The 18,164-nt window shown below is 46.9% G+C and overlaps 1 protein-coding gene across 11 annotated transcripts in view; it reads left to right on the forward strand.

The window, feature by feature from the left end:
* Nucleotides 1–3,068: 3,068 nt before the first annotated feature.
* LOC114765607 (pleckstrin homology domain-containing family A member 7-like) overlaps nt 3,069–18,164 on the forward strand; it is a 93,510-nt gene continuing 78,414 nt past the window's right edge. For 10 of the 11 annotated variants that reach the window (XM_028955833.1, XM_028955821.1, XM_028955822.1 and 7 more), the window contains exons 1-3: nt 3,069–3,211; nt 3,306–3,382; nt 3,481–3,538. In XM_028955833.1, the coding sequence (XP_028811666.1) occupies nt 3,129–3,211; nt 3,306–3,382; nt 3,481–3,538 (218 nt within the window). In that variant the 5' untranslated portion in view covers nt 3,069–3,128. Of the gene's footprint in view, nt 3,212–3,305; nt 3,383–3,480; nt 3,539–13,452; nt 13,807–18,164 lie in introns of those variants that run through there. The other variant, XM_028955819.1, reaches the window with a different exon arrangement.

Here is an 18,164-nt window from a genome sequence, read left to right on the forward strand (position 1 = left end):
TCCTCCAAAGGTCGGCCTCACCATAACGCCGTTCATTTTCACCTTCGTGAGTGTTCGTATTAATCTTGCCCATCAGTAACGAGTGGACAAGCTTCTGTCAAAGGTCACATTGCCACACTGGGCTCTTTTCCATTTGACTAATAGGCTTATTAAAGTGAAACAATGCTCCACAGAGGCGCTGGCCAGCTAGCCTGATTATTTAATTGCATAAAAGGCACTTCTGTGGGATGGGCAAAAAATGCATTATTAATTGCACATCTGCATAAGATAATGGGCGCACTTCCACGCTGCACCAGCCCTGGGTGGCAAAGTGCAGCGATTAAAGGGAATGGCGACGGGTGGAGAAGGCGGAGAGAGAGGTCCCTGCTGCAGAGTTCTGTCAGGTATCGGCTGCATGCTGCTCCTCTACTAGGAAGGGAGAGTTAACACTGGGTCACCTTGTCTTGCTGCGTCGCGGAGAGGCGGCAATCAACACACACACACACACACACACAGACACTGCGGAGAAGTGGCGTGCGGGACCTGTGTGTGTGCGAGAGAGAGAGAGAGAGGCAGGGCGAGAGGGACACACAAGGAAGGGGGGTTATCAATTAAAAAAAGGTCACACCAAACGATCACACTAATGAAGGGGTAATAACTTGGTGGTTAATTGTTCCATTTCCCGTCGTGCATCTAATCCACCCTCCCTGGTCTGCAGCAGTCGGAATCATCACACGCTGCCTGTGCTGCGTGTGTGAGGTTGTGGTGTTTCTGCAGTGTGGACAGGACAGCTGACAAGACTTTAACACGTGTTCCCGCAGCTTCAGCGGGAACAGAACCCACCTCCCTGCCAAACACCAGGTTTATGATTAAGTGAAGTGATTGTCATTGTGAAACACAGCACACGGTGACACAACGAAACGTGTCCTCTGCTTTTAACCGTCACCCTTGGTGAGCAGTGGGCAGCCATGACCTTGGCGGATCGGGATTTGAACCAGCAACCGTCTGATTATTTTTTTATTTTATTTGAAGTGAAGTGATTGTCACATGTGATACACAGCAGCACAGCACACGGTGCACAGAGTGAAATTTGTCCTCTGCATTTATCGCATCACCCTGAGTGATTACGGGGCTGCTTCCTTAACCGCTAGGCCACCACTGCCCTGGTAAAATTATTACCACAGTAAAAGCAGTAATAACAACATAACTACATCACTGTGTTAAAAAAAAGATACTCCTACTGGTTGTCTTAAGAAAGAAGAAATACGCAGGCCGTTTCATGTCTGTGATGGATGGTCTAGCACGTCTTCTGAGCGACGTTTTTCCTCCCACCGTTTGATGCCCAGATCAACAGGGGGATAAGCGGGAAAAAAAAACCCCACAATTTCTTCTCAGAAGGGATTTGCGGTGCATTGAGGTGTGCTGCTGCTTGGAACAAAAAGCATCTCTCTGTATTTACCTTTAAAATGTCAGATAGCATCCCTCCATTTTCAGATGCAGTGGTTCTTTATGTAACACTCGCCTATGAATCGGAAGACCACAAAGTCCCAGGTTCGAACCCCACTTACAATCATCATGTCCCTGAGGAAGACACTTAACCGTGAGTGTCTCCGGTGGGACTGTCCCTGTAAATACTGATTATAAGTCGTTCAGGATAAGGGCTTCTGATAAACGCCATAAATGTAAAATGTTAACGTTTTATAATTATTATTATTTGCTTTCAGTTTCACTTGTGATGAATGATGAATAAACATAAACTGCTGAGTCTAGACTTTTTTTTGGGTACGCAAACAGTTGAAATCTTTGTCTCACGGCATTTATATGAAACCCCCCCCAAAAAAAAAAACGTGTCTCTGACACCAGCTAAATTTACGGACAACATCTGGACAGTCGGAAGCGGGGCATGTGTAATGTCACGCCTGAGAAGGCCTGGTGCTCTTCACACAAGCGGGCCGGAAGGTTCATCTCTCCAGGGAGAGGTTGATGGTACGTGCCGCTTTCAGCATGTCATAAAGAAAACAATAAAACAAACACTCTCTCTCTTTCGCTCTCTCTCTCTCTCTCTCTCTCTATATATATATATATAAATATACATTTTTTTTTGCCTCCTGCCTGGGAGTGTTTTCCTTTCCTTTTGTTGTCACCTTGCCCTTGCCCTTCACAGCGTTTTTGTCATTCATCTTCCTGTCCCATCAGTCGTGGCGTCATTCAGGCAGCTCATCGGATCGCGACTGCCTCCGGTCCCTTGCCTTTGTGAGACTTCAGACTTCAAGTGCACCGTGATGCAGTACATATGGAATGCTTCAAAAAAAGAAGCAGCAGCCAGACCGAACACGACAAATCTGCAATGCAGCTACAAACACACACGTGCCTTTGTCTGCGCAACAGCGGCCTTTTTGTTGAGCTTGGCGTGTAGGTTAAATAATTCAAGCGTTCCAAGGATCACACATGGGATATAGACCCCCAATGACTCTAATGGATTCCACGGGGGTCACATATATTTGTGAGAAAACAAGAGAAAACATTCCAAATAACGATTAAATGCATTATTCTGGCCCTTGTTCAGCCATCTCATTGCAAAAATAGAATAAACAGTATTCGCCTCACGTCGCCTATCAGTGGTTTTAATGTTGTGGCTGATTGGCGCCAAGGGTTAGAAACACTTTATTACGTCGAAACCAGACATCCTATTAAAATGTTTGTGGCACAGCGTGCATATTAACAACCCGCGTGGATTATGATTAACCACCGCGCGTTTCCGCGAACGGCGCAACACGTTGCGTCGCGTTGCCATGGTGAGGTGCTCGCGCGCCGCGCGCGACAAAGTTCCGACCTGATCCGAGGGCGGCTACGATCGATAACGAGCCTCGAACCGGGAGCCGGCAGTCCACCGGCCCCGGACGCCCAACAAGCCGCCCGGCGACAATGGCGCGCGTAATTACGCGCCGTGTTCTCTCGCTTTTTTTTTTCCGTCGGCCGACACCGGGACAAAGGCGGGCGCCGCACTTTCTCCAAGTTTGCTCCTTCCCCTTTAACGCTCAACGCAGCCCTAGCGGTGGGTGTTGGACCGTCGGATTCCCTCCCTGGGAAGTGAGGAGGAGGAGGAGGAGGAGGAGGAGGCAGCCTCGGCTCGCTCCAGACCAGGGATCATGGCGGCTCCGCTCGGCCGGGACACCCTGCCAGACCACTGGTCCTACGGGGTGTGCAGAGATGGCCGCGTGTTCTTCATCAAGTGAGCGCCGCTCCCGTTCCGCGCCACGCGTGGCCCCCCCCTCGGTCCCGGTAACAGGTGTTTTTTTTCCCTTCTTTCCCCTCTTCTCTCCCAGCGACAAAACTCGCGGCACCACCTGGCTGCATCCGCGCACCGGGGAGCCTGTCAACTCCGGACACATGATCCGATCCGGTAACGACGAGCCCGCGACCCGGAGTGATGCTCGGTCCCCGCGAACGACGGAGCCCTCACCCCCAACTTCTCTCTCTCTCTCCCCCTGTCCTGTCTAGATCTACCCCGCGGCTGGGAGGAAGGATTTACCGACGAAGGCGCAAGTTACTTTATCAAGTAAGAAAGACTCTCTTTTTTTTAAACCCCGCCCCCCCCGGAGTTGTGGAGGGAAACACTGTCGCGTCGCCTCGGTTAAGTGTCTTGCTCAGGGACACAATGGTAGCAAGTGGCATTTGAACCTGGGTCTTCTGGTTCATCGTTATCGAACAGATTCCCATTCCTGCGCACATCTGGGAATTCTGTATCCATCGTGACTCGTGCCCGGTCGCTTGTTGATATCGACCCGCCGTCCACGTGTAATTCTACCGACAAATAAACTACACACCTGTAACGTGATCTGCATGCTCGTCATGATCTGACCTGAAAGACAAAAATAAAGTGTCCCTTTCTTGGCACAGATGTCTGGAAATGGAAGAGTTAAAAAAAAAAAAGTCCAACATTTCCAACACGTTGTGAGTGTCCTTTGGACCTTTTTTTTTTTTTTTGGTCGCTGAGCAGCATTTCGCCTCTTGGCACGGGGCGGCTGAATGGTATAGTGAGGTGAGCAGTTCCAGATCGAGGTGAGCCGATAGAATGACGGTGCGAGGGGTCGGGTGGTGGAGAAAGCTGGTGGGCCGCTTTTCCTCCTCTCCGGCTCAGCTTGTAGTCCCAGGAAGGTTTTTTTTTTTCTTTTATATATATATACACACACACACACACACACACACACATATATATAAAAACTTAGATAACCTTGGCTAAGGGTTTGAGGGTCCAGGGCTGGGTGATAAATCATTGCGAAGTTGTATTGCGATTATGCACATTCACATGGTCCTCAGTTTCAGTATATTCGGCATGGTGAGGCGTCCCACTTATTTAATGAATTGTATTTAATAAACACTTATTAAATACACCAAAGCAAAATATGAATGAATAAACGTATTTTTTCTGGTTTTAACACCAATGTGAAACTAATCTTATACCTGCCACACAGTTCTTGACTATTAAAATGGAGGTTGTGTGGTGTCGGTGTCCTCCAGTGATCATTTGGTGACGAGATCACGGAGAGCCGTGCTAGACACCGTCACCCAGCAGGGGGGCGCTGATGCCGGTTATTACGACTGAACCCCAGTTCGTCCTCACAGGCCAATCACAACCACCGAATCGGGGACCGCGGCACTGGCCAGAGGCTCTTTGATGGAAGCCTCGTGGAGATGAAAAGATCTGAATTCGCCAAGCTGGTCACGTGTTGGTGGGCCGCGGTGTCGCGCCCGCCGTCTACCCGTGTAATGGCGGTAATAAAGGGCAGTGCCCAGCAGGGACTGTAGTCCTCGTCCCATTAAAATTCCGCGCAGGACCTTCACGTCTGCCACTTAGCTCCACGTTGTGCCCACTCTGTGTGTGTGTGTGTGTGTGTGTGTGTGTGTGCATGCCGGTGTTTGCCCATGTGAATGTCGGCACGGTGACAGAGATATATGGCACGTTCGCAGACTCAGTTATGGCTGGACCAGGCCTTCCCAGAGCCAGCGCGGCCCAGCACCAAATACGGGTTAAAAATAGCACCGACGTCCGTCTCTTTTTTCATTTTGTCGTGTCTTCTCTACGAAGACCCTCCGTCTCTGTCGTTCACTTTTCTCAGTCACAGTACATTAGCCGGTCGGCGGTTTGCCGTTTTCTGCCACGTTTCACAACCTGTCTGTGTACGCTGTGGGGACGTGGGGACGTGGGCCAGTGGCTGTGGTGGAACAGATGGGTCCCACTGAGACCAAGTGGCGCTAACACTCCACATTACTAACAAACAGATTAAGGCTAACAAGGCACAGTCGCACGAGCCGGGCAGCCCTCCCCCCTTCTGTAGCACAGGAGCCTGCTGGGAAGACATACGTCTTACTGTACTTTTATGGACTGTGAAAATATTGGAAAAACGATCCATCATAATCTGCGATGACGTGTGCCCTCATGCCGAACATTTAAAATCGCTCTTGGTTAGATGTGGACATAAGGGACATTAAGATGAAGCGGCTGTTTTGTAATATGCTCCTCATAACCAGATTTTGCAGTGTTTATCTTTTTTAATTATTGTGTGTGTGTGTGTGTGTGTGTCCTCTGTGTCATCTCCACCAAACGAGAGAGACTGGACACTCATTTACTGTCTTCTCTCAAGTTGCTTCAAGTTACTTATTTAAAATTTTCGCCAAATAATGGGCCACTTTTAAACAGTGTTTCCTTAACTAACTAATGTCACATCTACAGTAGAAATAATTTTTTCAATAGGAATGAGTGCAGTTAGAAGCTAAATTGGGTCATTTATGTGTGTGTGCGTGCATGTATATATAGGGGTGTTAGAAAATATCGATACAGCAATATATTTTACATTTTACAGGGTGATATATATATATATTATCTGATATCCCTGTTTTGATACACTATCACCCTGTAAAATGTAAAATATATTGCTGTATCGATATTTTCTAACACCCCTATATATACATGCACGCACACACACACACATAAATGACCCCATTTAGCTTCTAACTGCACTCATTCCTATTGAAATAACAGCCAAACCAATCCAAATTATTTCTACTGTAGATGTGACATTAGTTAGTTAAGGAAACACTGTTTAAAAGTGGTATACAAATTTAGTCCAAAATTTAGTAAAGTTATGTTGTTTTGCCCGAATTTTTTATGTAATGTGATCCACAAAACATCTTGTATATCAGTTCTGTTTTTACGTTTTCAGTGAACTATGTGTGTGTGTGTGTGTGTGTGTGTGTGTATATATGTTAATGCATGTGTATATGTATGTATGTACATGTATATCAGTAGAAGGCTGGTATAATATCCACCCGCAGCACCCACGTCAGTGTTATACATTCATGTATACAGCATTTATTCAGAGAACAGGGACAGTCGCCCTGGAGACACAAGGCACAAGTGTCTTGCTCAGGGACATAATGGTAGTATGTAGGGTTTGAACCTGGGTCTTCTAGTTCATGGGTGGGTGTATTACCGACTAGGCTACTAGCACCTTGATACATGTATTACATGTATTACATCTTCTATTAAATAAATTTAGTAAACATTTCTAATTAAATGCCCATATGGATTTCATAAAAATTATTACAAAGTGCTGTGTGTAGATCATGACCTTTCATTTCTGTGGAAAATGCTGATCAATTGAAGCAATGAATTTCTGAATGCAGCCGACATTTGTCACACGACTGCCGTGTTAAATGCTCTTGCTAACGAATGATGGTGAAAGTGTTGCAGAAATAGAAATATGTCACCCACAATGGGCAACCTGCTTCAACAAACGTTATTAAAACGAGCTTATTTGAACCAGCAAACATTAATAAGACGCTTAGCTTTGTTTCAGCAGTTTCGTAACTCAGCGCTGCATCCTGTTGTTGAGTGCTGCACAGTAAGCATTTTTTTTCTGCGTTCTGCTCGGAAGCTGTAGTCATATTTTGTCCTCGCGCTGAACTCTTGCCCCCCCCGCCCTGAATTGGTTTTTACCATCAGTAGGGTCCCTTCTCCTCAGCTGGAGTATTAAGAGAACGGCAGCAGTCGGCCGGCCCCTCGCTTTGCATATTAACACTCCTATTTTGTGACAGTGACGCTCGTCTGTCATTTCGTACCGAAAGCCCGGTGCTGGGTGGGATGCTGGGTCGAGAGGAAAGTGTGTTTTTGGGAATCTGTTGTTGCCGACAGTTTTATAGTGGGCCGCGTGAAGGGGGTCATTGTGCTTCGCTCTTTATTCCACGGGAAGAAGGAACAACAACAGAGCGGCGCGGAGACGTCGTGAAGGCCCAAATGTCAGCGCCGCGGAATAAATCGCTTATCTGCTGCCTAAATGGCTCTGCGGTTCCTGTTTTGGTCGCTGTACATTGTGCACCGCTGCTTTGTGTCACTGTCAGAGGACGCATGGGACGTACGAGTGGAACAAGACAGCGCAGTGTTATTGGTCCAATGTTATTGGTCCAAGCAGACACACGGTCTGGAGAGTATTTTTGAATTTGCCCGGTGCTGTAACATTTCACGCTGACCCGTGTCAAGTGTTATTAACCCCCATATAAATTAATAATGGATTATTAGGGCAGTGCCACGTTTCGTGGCTCGAGGGGCAAGGAGGCGCAGAAGTGAGGCATCTTCAGAAAAGGGGGTTTATTATAGAAAAGTTTATTATAAAGAAACAGAAACATGGCACAAGGCCCGAAATAAGGAATACAAACCTGAAGGCGAGTGGTATGAAGACCGGGATTCCGGCGTCCACATCAATGTCGCGGCTCCTACTGGGTGCAGCTACACGGCTCGTATGGAGTCCCGGTCCATCAAGCCTAATTGGACCATAATCAGGATCACCCCAGGGTCCCCTGGGCGTCACACTTATTTACTGTGGACTCTGTAGTAGGCATTATTACATGGCATATAGCTTAGACAATGAGCAAGTTTGACTTAACAATAGTAATAATTAGAAAATAATAATAATAATAATAAAGTGCCGGCAATGTGCTCCATGGTTGCACTTATAGTGTTGCAGTAACACTGTTACACAATATTCCAATGTGTGACACTTTGCCTAGATAAATAGGGCTGTGCATTTAACTGATGTTATTGTTTATTATCATTATGCTATCATTTGTGTGTGTTTGTGTGTGTGTGTGTGTGTGTATATGTGTGTGTGTGTGTGTGTGTATATATATATATATATATATACAGACACGCACACACACACATATATATATATATATTCTACAGCTACATTTGTATTTATATTGATATAGCCATATTACTAAAATTTGATTCAGCCATGAATAATTAAGTTTAGTTTAATTTTAGCTCTCTTAATTTAATTTTAGACAGTGGATTAATATGAATAATTATCACATTATCAAGCTCAACATGAATCCAGCAACAGCGAAGCACTGTTATGCGTACATGAGACTTGGCTGTCGCCTTTCTTCCTTGTATGAAAGAAACATTGACATGTTTGGAATCCTATTTGGGAAACTGTAGCCTGTACAGCAAATGCTTTTATTATAACCAAGATGTAATAATGGATATTGAAGTGTGACCATTTGATATGAGGACATTGCAGAGCTCTAACTACACGTTTCCCCAGAAGAAAGGAGGACGGTTCTGAGGAAAGCTGGTTATTTTTTATGATGCCTCCTCTTCTGGTGTCCAGGTGACAGCCTGCATTCCCTGAATCACCAGCTCTCAGCTAATTTAAGTGATGAATATGGAGTCGGGGGCTTAGTCACTGTCTCCCTATCTCCGGGGCAGAGGATGCTTCAGCGGGAGCTGTAATATTCCAGCGTGCCGAAAGGGTGACATTGAGGACGCCGCGGCTCGACGTTCAAAGGTCGGCAGAGAGCCTGGGGTGAGGCGTTCACGGAACAGAGGTGCCCTGGATCATGAAAGCCTTTGAATGGTAAAAGGAGGCCTGGAAAGCTGAAGGCCGGGTGGCCGCAGCCGGCGGTGCCGTTGCCCGTGGAAGAGGTAAACAGTCAGGGTTCTTTTCAGGGTGCCATCAGTCGGCCGCGCAGCGTTGTCACGCGGATGTTAATTAAAATGGATGTCCTCTCTGTTCACGATTGACTGCAGTGGAGGAACAGGCCCGGGTCCGCGGTTCTGCGCTTCAGCCGATGTTTAAAGGGGAGGATCACCTTCGGAAGGACACACACAGACACACACACACACACGCACACACAACCTACACCCTATGCAGCGGAGCGCAGTGTGAATTCCGGCCTCTGAAATTATAAACAGCGGTGGGCGGTCAGTCCTCCTCCGCAGATTTCTGGTTTCGGGGGGACCCTGCAGCCGCCCACTCTCCTCCTCCGCCCCCCGGACTCTCCAGCGGTCGGGGAACACATGTTGCTGCCGTGACAACAGCCTGTTGCTCGGGCAGCGCGTCGCTGGATCTGAGGGGGCGGGAGCACAAAAGGCCGGATTGTTTGCACAGGGCGCCGTAGTAAAATCACCCTCATTTACATCCCGCCAATGTGGTGATGTCCCACTCCGGCGGAATTTCACAAGCTGTCTTCGCTCCTCGGCAGCGGCCCTGCGGATATTTGTCTGGCCTCAGTTTTACCCAGAATATATTCAGTTTTGGCCATTTATCAAGTTCTTTTGCATGCCGGTGGATTTAACACAGACTGTAAAAAAAAGAAAAAAGAATTGAGTCTTTCCCTCTCTCTCCCGTTTCCACCTTTTAAGCTCAGGCAGGTGAACAGGCAGCTATAGAAGTCAACGTCCACCGGGACGAGTGCAACTCTATAGCTTCCCGAAGGCACTCGGGCACAATGGCGTCCTACCTGTCAGGACAATGTGCTTTTTGTCTGTCGGCCGTGCATCTCGCAGGACAGGCAGCGGAGGTGTTGGATTTCGGTGAGAATGCGGACCCTCGCGGGCCCGTGACCGGCCGCCTGCGGACGCTCGCAGACCTCAGCTCTCGCCCCTCTCCATCGCAGGAAACATTAGCGGGAGTTCTCCCGAGGTGCCCTAATTGGCTTCGTCTCGCAGGGCGCGGAGATTAGAGATGGAGCGAGTTCGCCGGCACCGTTAATCTGCAGGCCCTGCTAATGGAGAGCTTCATCTGGGAGCACGTGAGGCCGCAGCAGTGCCAGCGCGTCTGCTGTCACTTTGTCTGACCTTTGACCCGTCTTCCCTTCGAAATGTCAACGGGTCGGGGGTCTCTCAGGGAGAATTGTTATATTAAGCCTAACTTCATGGCAAAAAAATTGAAATAATAAGAAGACTAACAAGAAATATATTATAGGCCAGTCATTTTGGCCTACCTTGATATTTAAAAAAAAGAAACTATATCCTCCTCTTTCACAGTTTTTTTACAAGAAATTATTCGAATGTAACTTGACTAGTTTCAAGGGTAATTGAGTTTTGTATCAGTTTCATCAAAACCACACCACTGGTCTTTATGAAAGCAGATTCACAGATTCCCTGCGTGCTTTCGAAAGAACCGTCCCGGCAAGCAGTAAACGGAATGTCGATGTACCGAACACGTGCCTGATATGGCTTATTCAACAAATAATAGTAAATGTCATGTTATTTCAGACCGTCTTGTAATAAGATATTGTAAAGGCAGCTTTTTTTTGGTTGATTTGTTCCCTCCTTTTTAAAACTTGTAGAATTATAGCGTCATTATGGAGTAAACAAGTATGAATCAAAGTTTAAAGGCAGTGTAACTAAGTGAAATATTGTTTGAATGTTGCTGTATGTTATATATAATGGGAAGAATATGATCTGTTGAGGCCGTGTTGAGGAACATAACGTCCTCATAGGTTCTGATCCTATGAACGGCCACGGTGCCATGAGGAGTATTAGGAGAGATGATGAGGAACGTGATGAAGAGCCTGTCACAGATGATCAATCGCCTCAGACCCTCTGTTCTGCACTTCCACATGAGCACAGCACTTCTCTGCTTATTGAGTGTGTGTCCGGTGCTGTGTGTCGATTGTGGTGTGTGTGTGCGACCGTGTGTGTGTGTGTTGAATGTTCAGTACAGCGCGGTGGCTCCTGGGCACCGGTTTTGATGCTGTACTGGGAGGGGAAACAGGATTCTGTTCCGGCTGCTTCCTCTGTCTCTGTGACACACACACACACACACACACACACACACACTGCAGAGCTGCTTGTATGCAAGGTGAGATGCAGGTTTTTATGTAGTACATGGTGTTAGAATAGGCTTCTGGCCAGTTTTCATTCCTCAGATGCTCATTTTTGTGGTTTCCTGGGCTTAGGGACACAAGACTGCCTGAAAATACTGCAATACTGGTATTTAAGTGGCATAATATTGCATAGAAAGCCATCGCTAACCTGGTGGATTTAAAGATTTGAGGCATTGTGCTATTCCGCTGGGAGAGCTTTAATAATTCAATATCTGCACTAGAATCATTTCCATAGATGCGATTCAAAAAGTTGCAATTTGCACCACTTAGACACTAATCAGTATTCTGATTACTGGATGTGGATTAAACGATGGGAACATTGTAGCTGTTAAATTCAGCTGTAAGTCTGTTTTAAAAATGAAAAACTTCACTGGTTACTAGAAATGCTGAAAACAGTTGAAAACAAATGAACCAATTTAGACTAGATGAGTGTCTGGTACATCATGTTATATTTTAGAGATTCTTTTAACTTTTAAATTATGCTGAACGCTGAATGATAGCGTATGGAGGTTTGTATGGATTTTGAATGTACACAGTGGCATCTGTGTACAGAGATGCCACTGTGACCTTCACCTGTCCCCCCGCTGCCCACCCACACACTTTTGTGGTCCCCTCTGCCGGAATGATTAGGCTCGGCAAACACTCCTCTAATCTCCCCCCTTTCATGCCAGAGGCCTGTAATCAGTAGATGTGCCCTTCTGCATTGAAGGACGCAGTCTGCCCTCAGCTTTTATGGCACCTCACCGGCTGCGTAAGGGACCACTGCTGCCTCTTTCCGGAAAAGCCTGAGCATCAGTGGTCCAGGCTGGTTTGTTCCAGATTAAGGCTCCTTTTTTTTTTTTCATTTTATGTGACAGCGCACTCAGTTACATTCTGACGTTTTCAGTCCTTTTTGTTCTAGACGGGACAAAACAATTCTATATTGAATTTTGGGGGTGCTTAGTGGACCTTGGTTCCCCTGGATATGAAACCAGCTTCATCATTATTTGTACCTGTAATTTTAAAAAAAGTGTAAAAAAAAATGATTGGTCTTCTCAGAGTTTAAATTCTATTATTTCCAAATGTCCACTAATCTCCACTAATTAACATAATTCTGTCTGTTACTGTGGTGTCCAGCCATGTGCTGTATTTTAATCTAAGCTGTTATTAAGGAACCTTCGCGGGTGCGAAGGGACTCGGCGCCGTTGAACAGTAATGTTTGCGATATGGATGAACCCAATTGCCTTGTGTGCAAAGGAGCTGGTTTCTTTTAACCTTAACAAAACAACACACACCGGACACGTTCCGTTGTGTCACCGTGTGCTGTGCTGCAGTGTTTCACAGTGACAATCACTTCACTTTCACTTTTCACAAGTAGGAAGCGACGAGCTGAAGGATTCGGAGTCGGGAATCAGTTCGGCGCTGATTAAATGTACCGAGAATCACCTGTCACCGTCTTCCCGTCACGTGACGAGAACTTAATTATGAAGTATTTTTGGTTTTTCAGCGTGTATGTTCATGTTACTTGAACAGGTGTGGCACGCAGAAGAACAATTAGAACTAAAGAACTACAGAACTAGTTTACTAGAACTCTTTTGTCTTTCTGCATGGGCTTTGGAGCTTTGGGATCAGTGTTTCGTCATTTTGGTCCTGGGTCGAATGAGATGTGGATTACATGACTGTGTGTGTGTGTGTCTCAGTGTGTTAACGTTGGCTGTCTGTCGCGGCCAGAAGGGAGCAGGTGTTTGACTGTGGGGGTCTCGTGTGTCTCCTCTTCTCCCCAGGCCTCTGTTCCAGCCCGGCTCGGCGACTGGAATGTGGGATAAAGTGATTATGCAGCATTTTTTTTTTTCACCCCCCCCCTCCAGCCCAGGGGGCGGAGCGACAGGTCCTCTCTGTGCCGAGACTCCTTAATGATTTCCTCTGGCTGGGGGGGGGGACGGCAGTGCGCAGTGGAGCCGCAGTGGCCTGGGTCCCTTTCGCCAGAGAAAGGAGCGGGCGGAGAATTCATTACCTGCAGGATGAATCATGCGGCCCCCTGAAGGGCTGTGTGATGCTGTAAATGCACGTACATACACACACACACACACACACACACACACAGAGAGAAGATGGTGCAGTCGTCTCGTTTCTGAGCGCTTGCTCAGTCATGCTGCGCTGTAAATCTGTTCTTGTCCGTGGAACGGAAGCTCTGGGAAGCCTCTGTAAGTGATGAGGCTCGGGCCGCTGAAGACCGCGTTGTTTTAACTCCCGGAGACAAATGAGAACTGGGTGGGAGGCTCGACTGGCCAAACAAAGAGGGGGATTGAGTGGCCGACACAGTGGGCTCCTGTGTGTTGCGTGGGGGGGGGTCAATGTGGCGGACATTCCATCAGATGTTATTTGAATTGTGATATTTAACCCCCCACCCCGGTGGCTTTGGTGACGACACTGACGTTTGTGGGTAAAGATGCGCCCCTTGTAACCATGGTTGAGGCGCAGAATGATAGACCGACCGGCAGAGACAGGACCGTCCCGCCGCGGCGGTGGCGATTCTGACCCCAACATGGGGTCGGGCTGCGGCTGCGTACCGTTCGGCTGCGCGGCCAAGCCGGACGACGAGCGTGAGGGTACGAGGGTGGAGCTGGAGGTCATCGTTGAAGAGAAGGAAGAGACTTTGACAGAGGAGGAAAGGTAAAAACTCACATGGGGAGGAATAGAAAAATTGATAATGACCTCTGAATGACCTCAGGTTGACTTAAGAAGAGCCTGATAAACTTATTCAGATGAAAAATCTGCTGCCAAGTTCAGAAAAAAATTCCAGTTCTGTCTGACCCTCAGCATTGGAAGATGAATATCGAGCGGAGCCTTCCAGGGGTTAACAGCAGGGGGCTTCGCTGGTAAACAATGCGTGTTGTTCTCTACCTCAGACTTTCTACTATTTCGTCTGGATGTGTGGGATTTGGACCATGACTGGAATCCGAGGGTCTGGCCCGCTCGCAGCCGGAGCACAATCTCCATAGGCGATCTCAGCCCCCTCCGCGGAATCTGCTCTCCGTTCACGGAAAAGCTGATTCCCGTTAACGTATTAGAGACTTGCACATGAGACGTTGCAGCTAATGCGGTAATGGCGCCTACCTGAAATGCTGTATTGTAGTCCGCTCTTCTCAGCCTCACACTCTGGGCCGTCGTCTGGAATCTGGACTCCCGGGTTCCGAGATGCGGCCTGAGATATGGGTGGTAAATGAAAGTAGACTGTGCGTCACTGCACCCCAAGGCCTCCGAGAGTTCCAATTTACTCCTCATTTTCCAGCCACTAATGGCTTATCTGGACCAAGCTTTGGGCACAGGGCTTGTTCCTGGAAGCGTCTGAATCATGTCTTTAAAAGTTTCCATAAAAGGTCCGGTGTTACAAAAGACAGGAACGTGAAATGGTATTCAGTTCCATATTCTGATTATTGTTGATGATCTTGAGTGTTAATCTTCTGCACTATCAGCATTCACATCCATATCCATCCATTCCACACACACACACACACACACACACACACACACACACACAAGAGGAGACAAGAATGTGTTTAATTACTTTATTCCTCTCTTCTTTTTTTCAAGGTGGTTACAAAGATCAGAGAGTAACTTCTGTTAATCCTTAACACTGGAATATACTGTAATCTCGGGATCTTAAATTATAGGGAACCTAATGGCTACTTGCCGTGTGATGAGTGAGATTGGTGCACACATCAAATTACGGGTGAATTATTGATGGTTATTGTCTGGTGAAATAAGATATGGCGAAAGAGGTCGATGGCGCTATAAAATGATTGGCTCGTGATACACAAATTATTGTGCTAGAAGGAGACAAGCGGCAAGCGCGCGCTCCCATGAGAACATTGGTTCTACGTAGTTTTGATAATCTTGTCTGATTCTTCATAGGTGGCCATTCATTCACCCCCGCACACAAACAACACACACACACACACAGGCCGTTTCAACTTTTCAACATGGGAGAATAACTTGCAGAAGGACAATGAGGGAGCGACGGGAGACAGAACAAAGCAGACGTCAAGTTTTATTGCCGGTCGGCCTGTTTTACTGGAGTTCAAAAGGGTACAGACGTGAAGAGTGAAACTCACTCGACCTGCCTGTACTTTTCTTTTATTTAGTTTTGTTGCTGTACCTTCCGCCTGTTACGCGTCTCTGTATTTTACACTCAGTTTTTATCAATAGAAAAAAGAACAATCTAAATATGTGAATCAATAGTTAACATGTTTTATTAGTATCCAGAACTATACCGACTATAGTAAGTAATTTTTTTTGGTTTCTCAAATCTGTATGCACATAGTGAGGCTATATTCATACTATATCATACATTCTCTTGATTTAAGAATGCAATATGTATAATATTGCAAAATATCTTGATACATATATCATGATAATGAAATGCATTCTCCGTACCGCGATACTGCGCCTGGAAAGGCTCTGTCATGTAGAGTACAGTATATTGTGATATCTGTGCAGATGTAAGCTGCCACGGCCTCACCGGCCGCACTAATTTACGAGTGTGATTATGGCCATGTGACGCATGTTGTCTGTTGCTTTTCCAGGCCCGGCACCGCAGCCCGGGACAAATCTTTAATTCACAGAGACAGGGCCTATCACAGGACAAATGGCCCGAGGCTGCGGCCGTGGCAGTCCCTCGCCTCGCATTAAAGCCCCGTGAAATATCTGTGGCGAGGGGATGAAGTAATCTCTGTCTAAATGAATCAACTGCCAAGATGCTCCCAGCCGGAGTGTGTGTACGCGCAGGCTTGTGCATGTGTGCGTTTGTGTGACAGAGAGATAAATCTATATGCTTGGCTTTGCTGTTCGCAGCTCTTCCAGCAGGGACTGCTGTTGAATCTTTAACGCTCTCGGCTGCCCTTTGTTACATCAGCGGCCCTCCGTCTCTCTCAGCTGCTCTGACGCCTTCATCCTGTGTTCCCTCTCAGCCCTCCAGGTTGCGTTTTCATCTCTGATCATCTCTGATCAGTTCACGTCCCGTTTAGGAACAAAGGCCAATTGATAACCTTTAGGTTTAGTAGGTATGTTTCTTATAGACAACGCTTTCCGAAACATGCTGGGCTGTGGTTTCTATCCCTCCTAAGCCCGCCCTTCATCGTCTGTGGGGATCTTTTGATCGCCGCTGTACTGCATTAAGCCGGGCTACCTTTAATTCAGGGGCCGTCCTGTTAAACAAGGCATTACAGTATTGTTGAGGCAACTGGATTATTAAACTAACTAATTCTTCTAGGCGGGGTTACATTATGGATAGACAAAGCCATGAAATTGTCTGGTATGAAGGGTATGTTGACAGTGTGTAGAGTGTTGTGTAGTATTAGATGACTGGTTTGGCCAGGGTGATGGAAACTGGTTCTGTTTATTTACAGTATTCAAATTGAAGACTAAACTATTGAGAATTATCATTATACAGTGTCTGTATATAGATTTTTTTTTCATAAATGACATTGGTGGTAGTAGACAGGGTGGTAGTAGCCTAGTGGGTAACACACTTGCCTATGAACCAGAAGACCCGGGTTCGAATCCCACTTACTACCATTGTGTCCCTGAGCAAGACACTTAACCCTAAATTGCTCCGGGGAGACTGTCCCTGCAACTACTGATTGTAAGTCGCTCTGGATAAGGGCGTCTGTTAAATGCTGTAAATGTAAATGTAAATTGTGGAAATTTCAAATTGGCCCTCAAATATGTCTTCATTGACCCCCTTTTAATGGACTGAATGATTTATGGGTGAACATTGTATTTATTCCCTTTTGTGCAAATTAATCACATCCATTGGAAATGATATGAAATCAGCTGTGTTTGCTACTAATAAGCAAAAACCTAACATTTAGCCAGCGATAAAGTTGAATATCATGTTATCCAACGGTACTCAATAAGATGTACGCCACCTGCTATTGATGAACATCTGGTATATAGGAGCACCCATAGGGTGCCGCATCCATGTCGGCCACTGTAGTCTAGGCTGTTGTAAATCTTTAGTTGTGCTGGTCTGTCACTGATCAGCTACTCTATCCGATCCGGATCCGATCCGGAGACAGTGGTAGAGCACCGGAAAGGTTCGGGTTGTATCCTGAGTGCAAGGTCATCTTTGACTGCTGATCTGCCCAGACGGGTGCGTGGTGAGTGCGGTAACCCGAGACGTCTGAGAGGGTCTCTTCAGCCCTTCCTCCTCATCCTCTTCTTTCCATTACCCTCCTCTTCCTCGGCGAACAGGCCAAGCTGCGCACAAGGCCCGGGAAAGCACTGGGTCACTTGGGAGGAGAACGTGCTGACTGGATTAGTCCAGGTGATGGTGCCGAGGGGGGGTGTTGTGGCACCATGTGGGCTGAAGCAGCACTAATTTCTCCAGCCTGACGGCGCACTCGGCACCGGTGCAGAAGCACTTCAAGGGGAAGTGATCTTTCTGTACGGTTCAGTCCTCGCTCCCTCCTCGGCGTGGCTGAAGCTGACCCCCCTCCAGGATATTTTTGGGCATATGATGCGGTAAAGTTGGCATCCGGCTCCAGACACATTCCTCCGAGGTCTGACTGGATATTTTTTGTGAGGGGGACGTTTTTTTTTTTATCTTTTATCCCAGGGATGGTCCCCTGCCACGAAGAGCAGATCGCACTGGGGGAAGGCATTTGCGGTTGTTTAGAGACATTTCTATAGCTGTCAGCTCTGCTCTACAGCATTTGGGGAGGTAGAGAGAAAGAAAGACAGCGAGAGAGAGAGAGAGAGCGGACAGATAAAAAACAGACTGGAAGATTCTGTTTTATGTTTTCCCCCCCTGGTGCTCTTGAGTCAGGTAAGAAGTTCTGTAACTTTGTCTCTGATGTTTTTGTTGATTCCTGCACTGATTGTATAATATAGATATGCAACTTTTTGGACACAAAGGACACTTGCCCAACTACATTTTTTATTTTGTCAGGTGTAATAAATGTGTATCTGGAAGTGGCTTTTGATCGGCATGCCTCTCAGGAAAAGGGTCTTTCATCTTTCCTTGGCTC

The sequence above is a fragment of the Denticeps clupeoides genome, chromosome 16, assembly GCF_900700375.1.
Source record: "Denticeps clupeoides chromosome 16, fDenClu1.1, whole genome shotgun sequence".
NCBI lineage: Eukaryota > Metazoa > Chordata > Actinopteri > Clupeiformes > Denticipitidae > Denticeps > Denticeps clupeoides.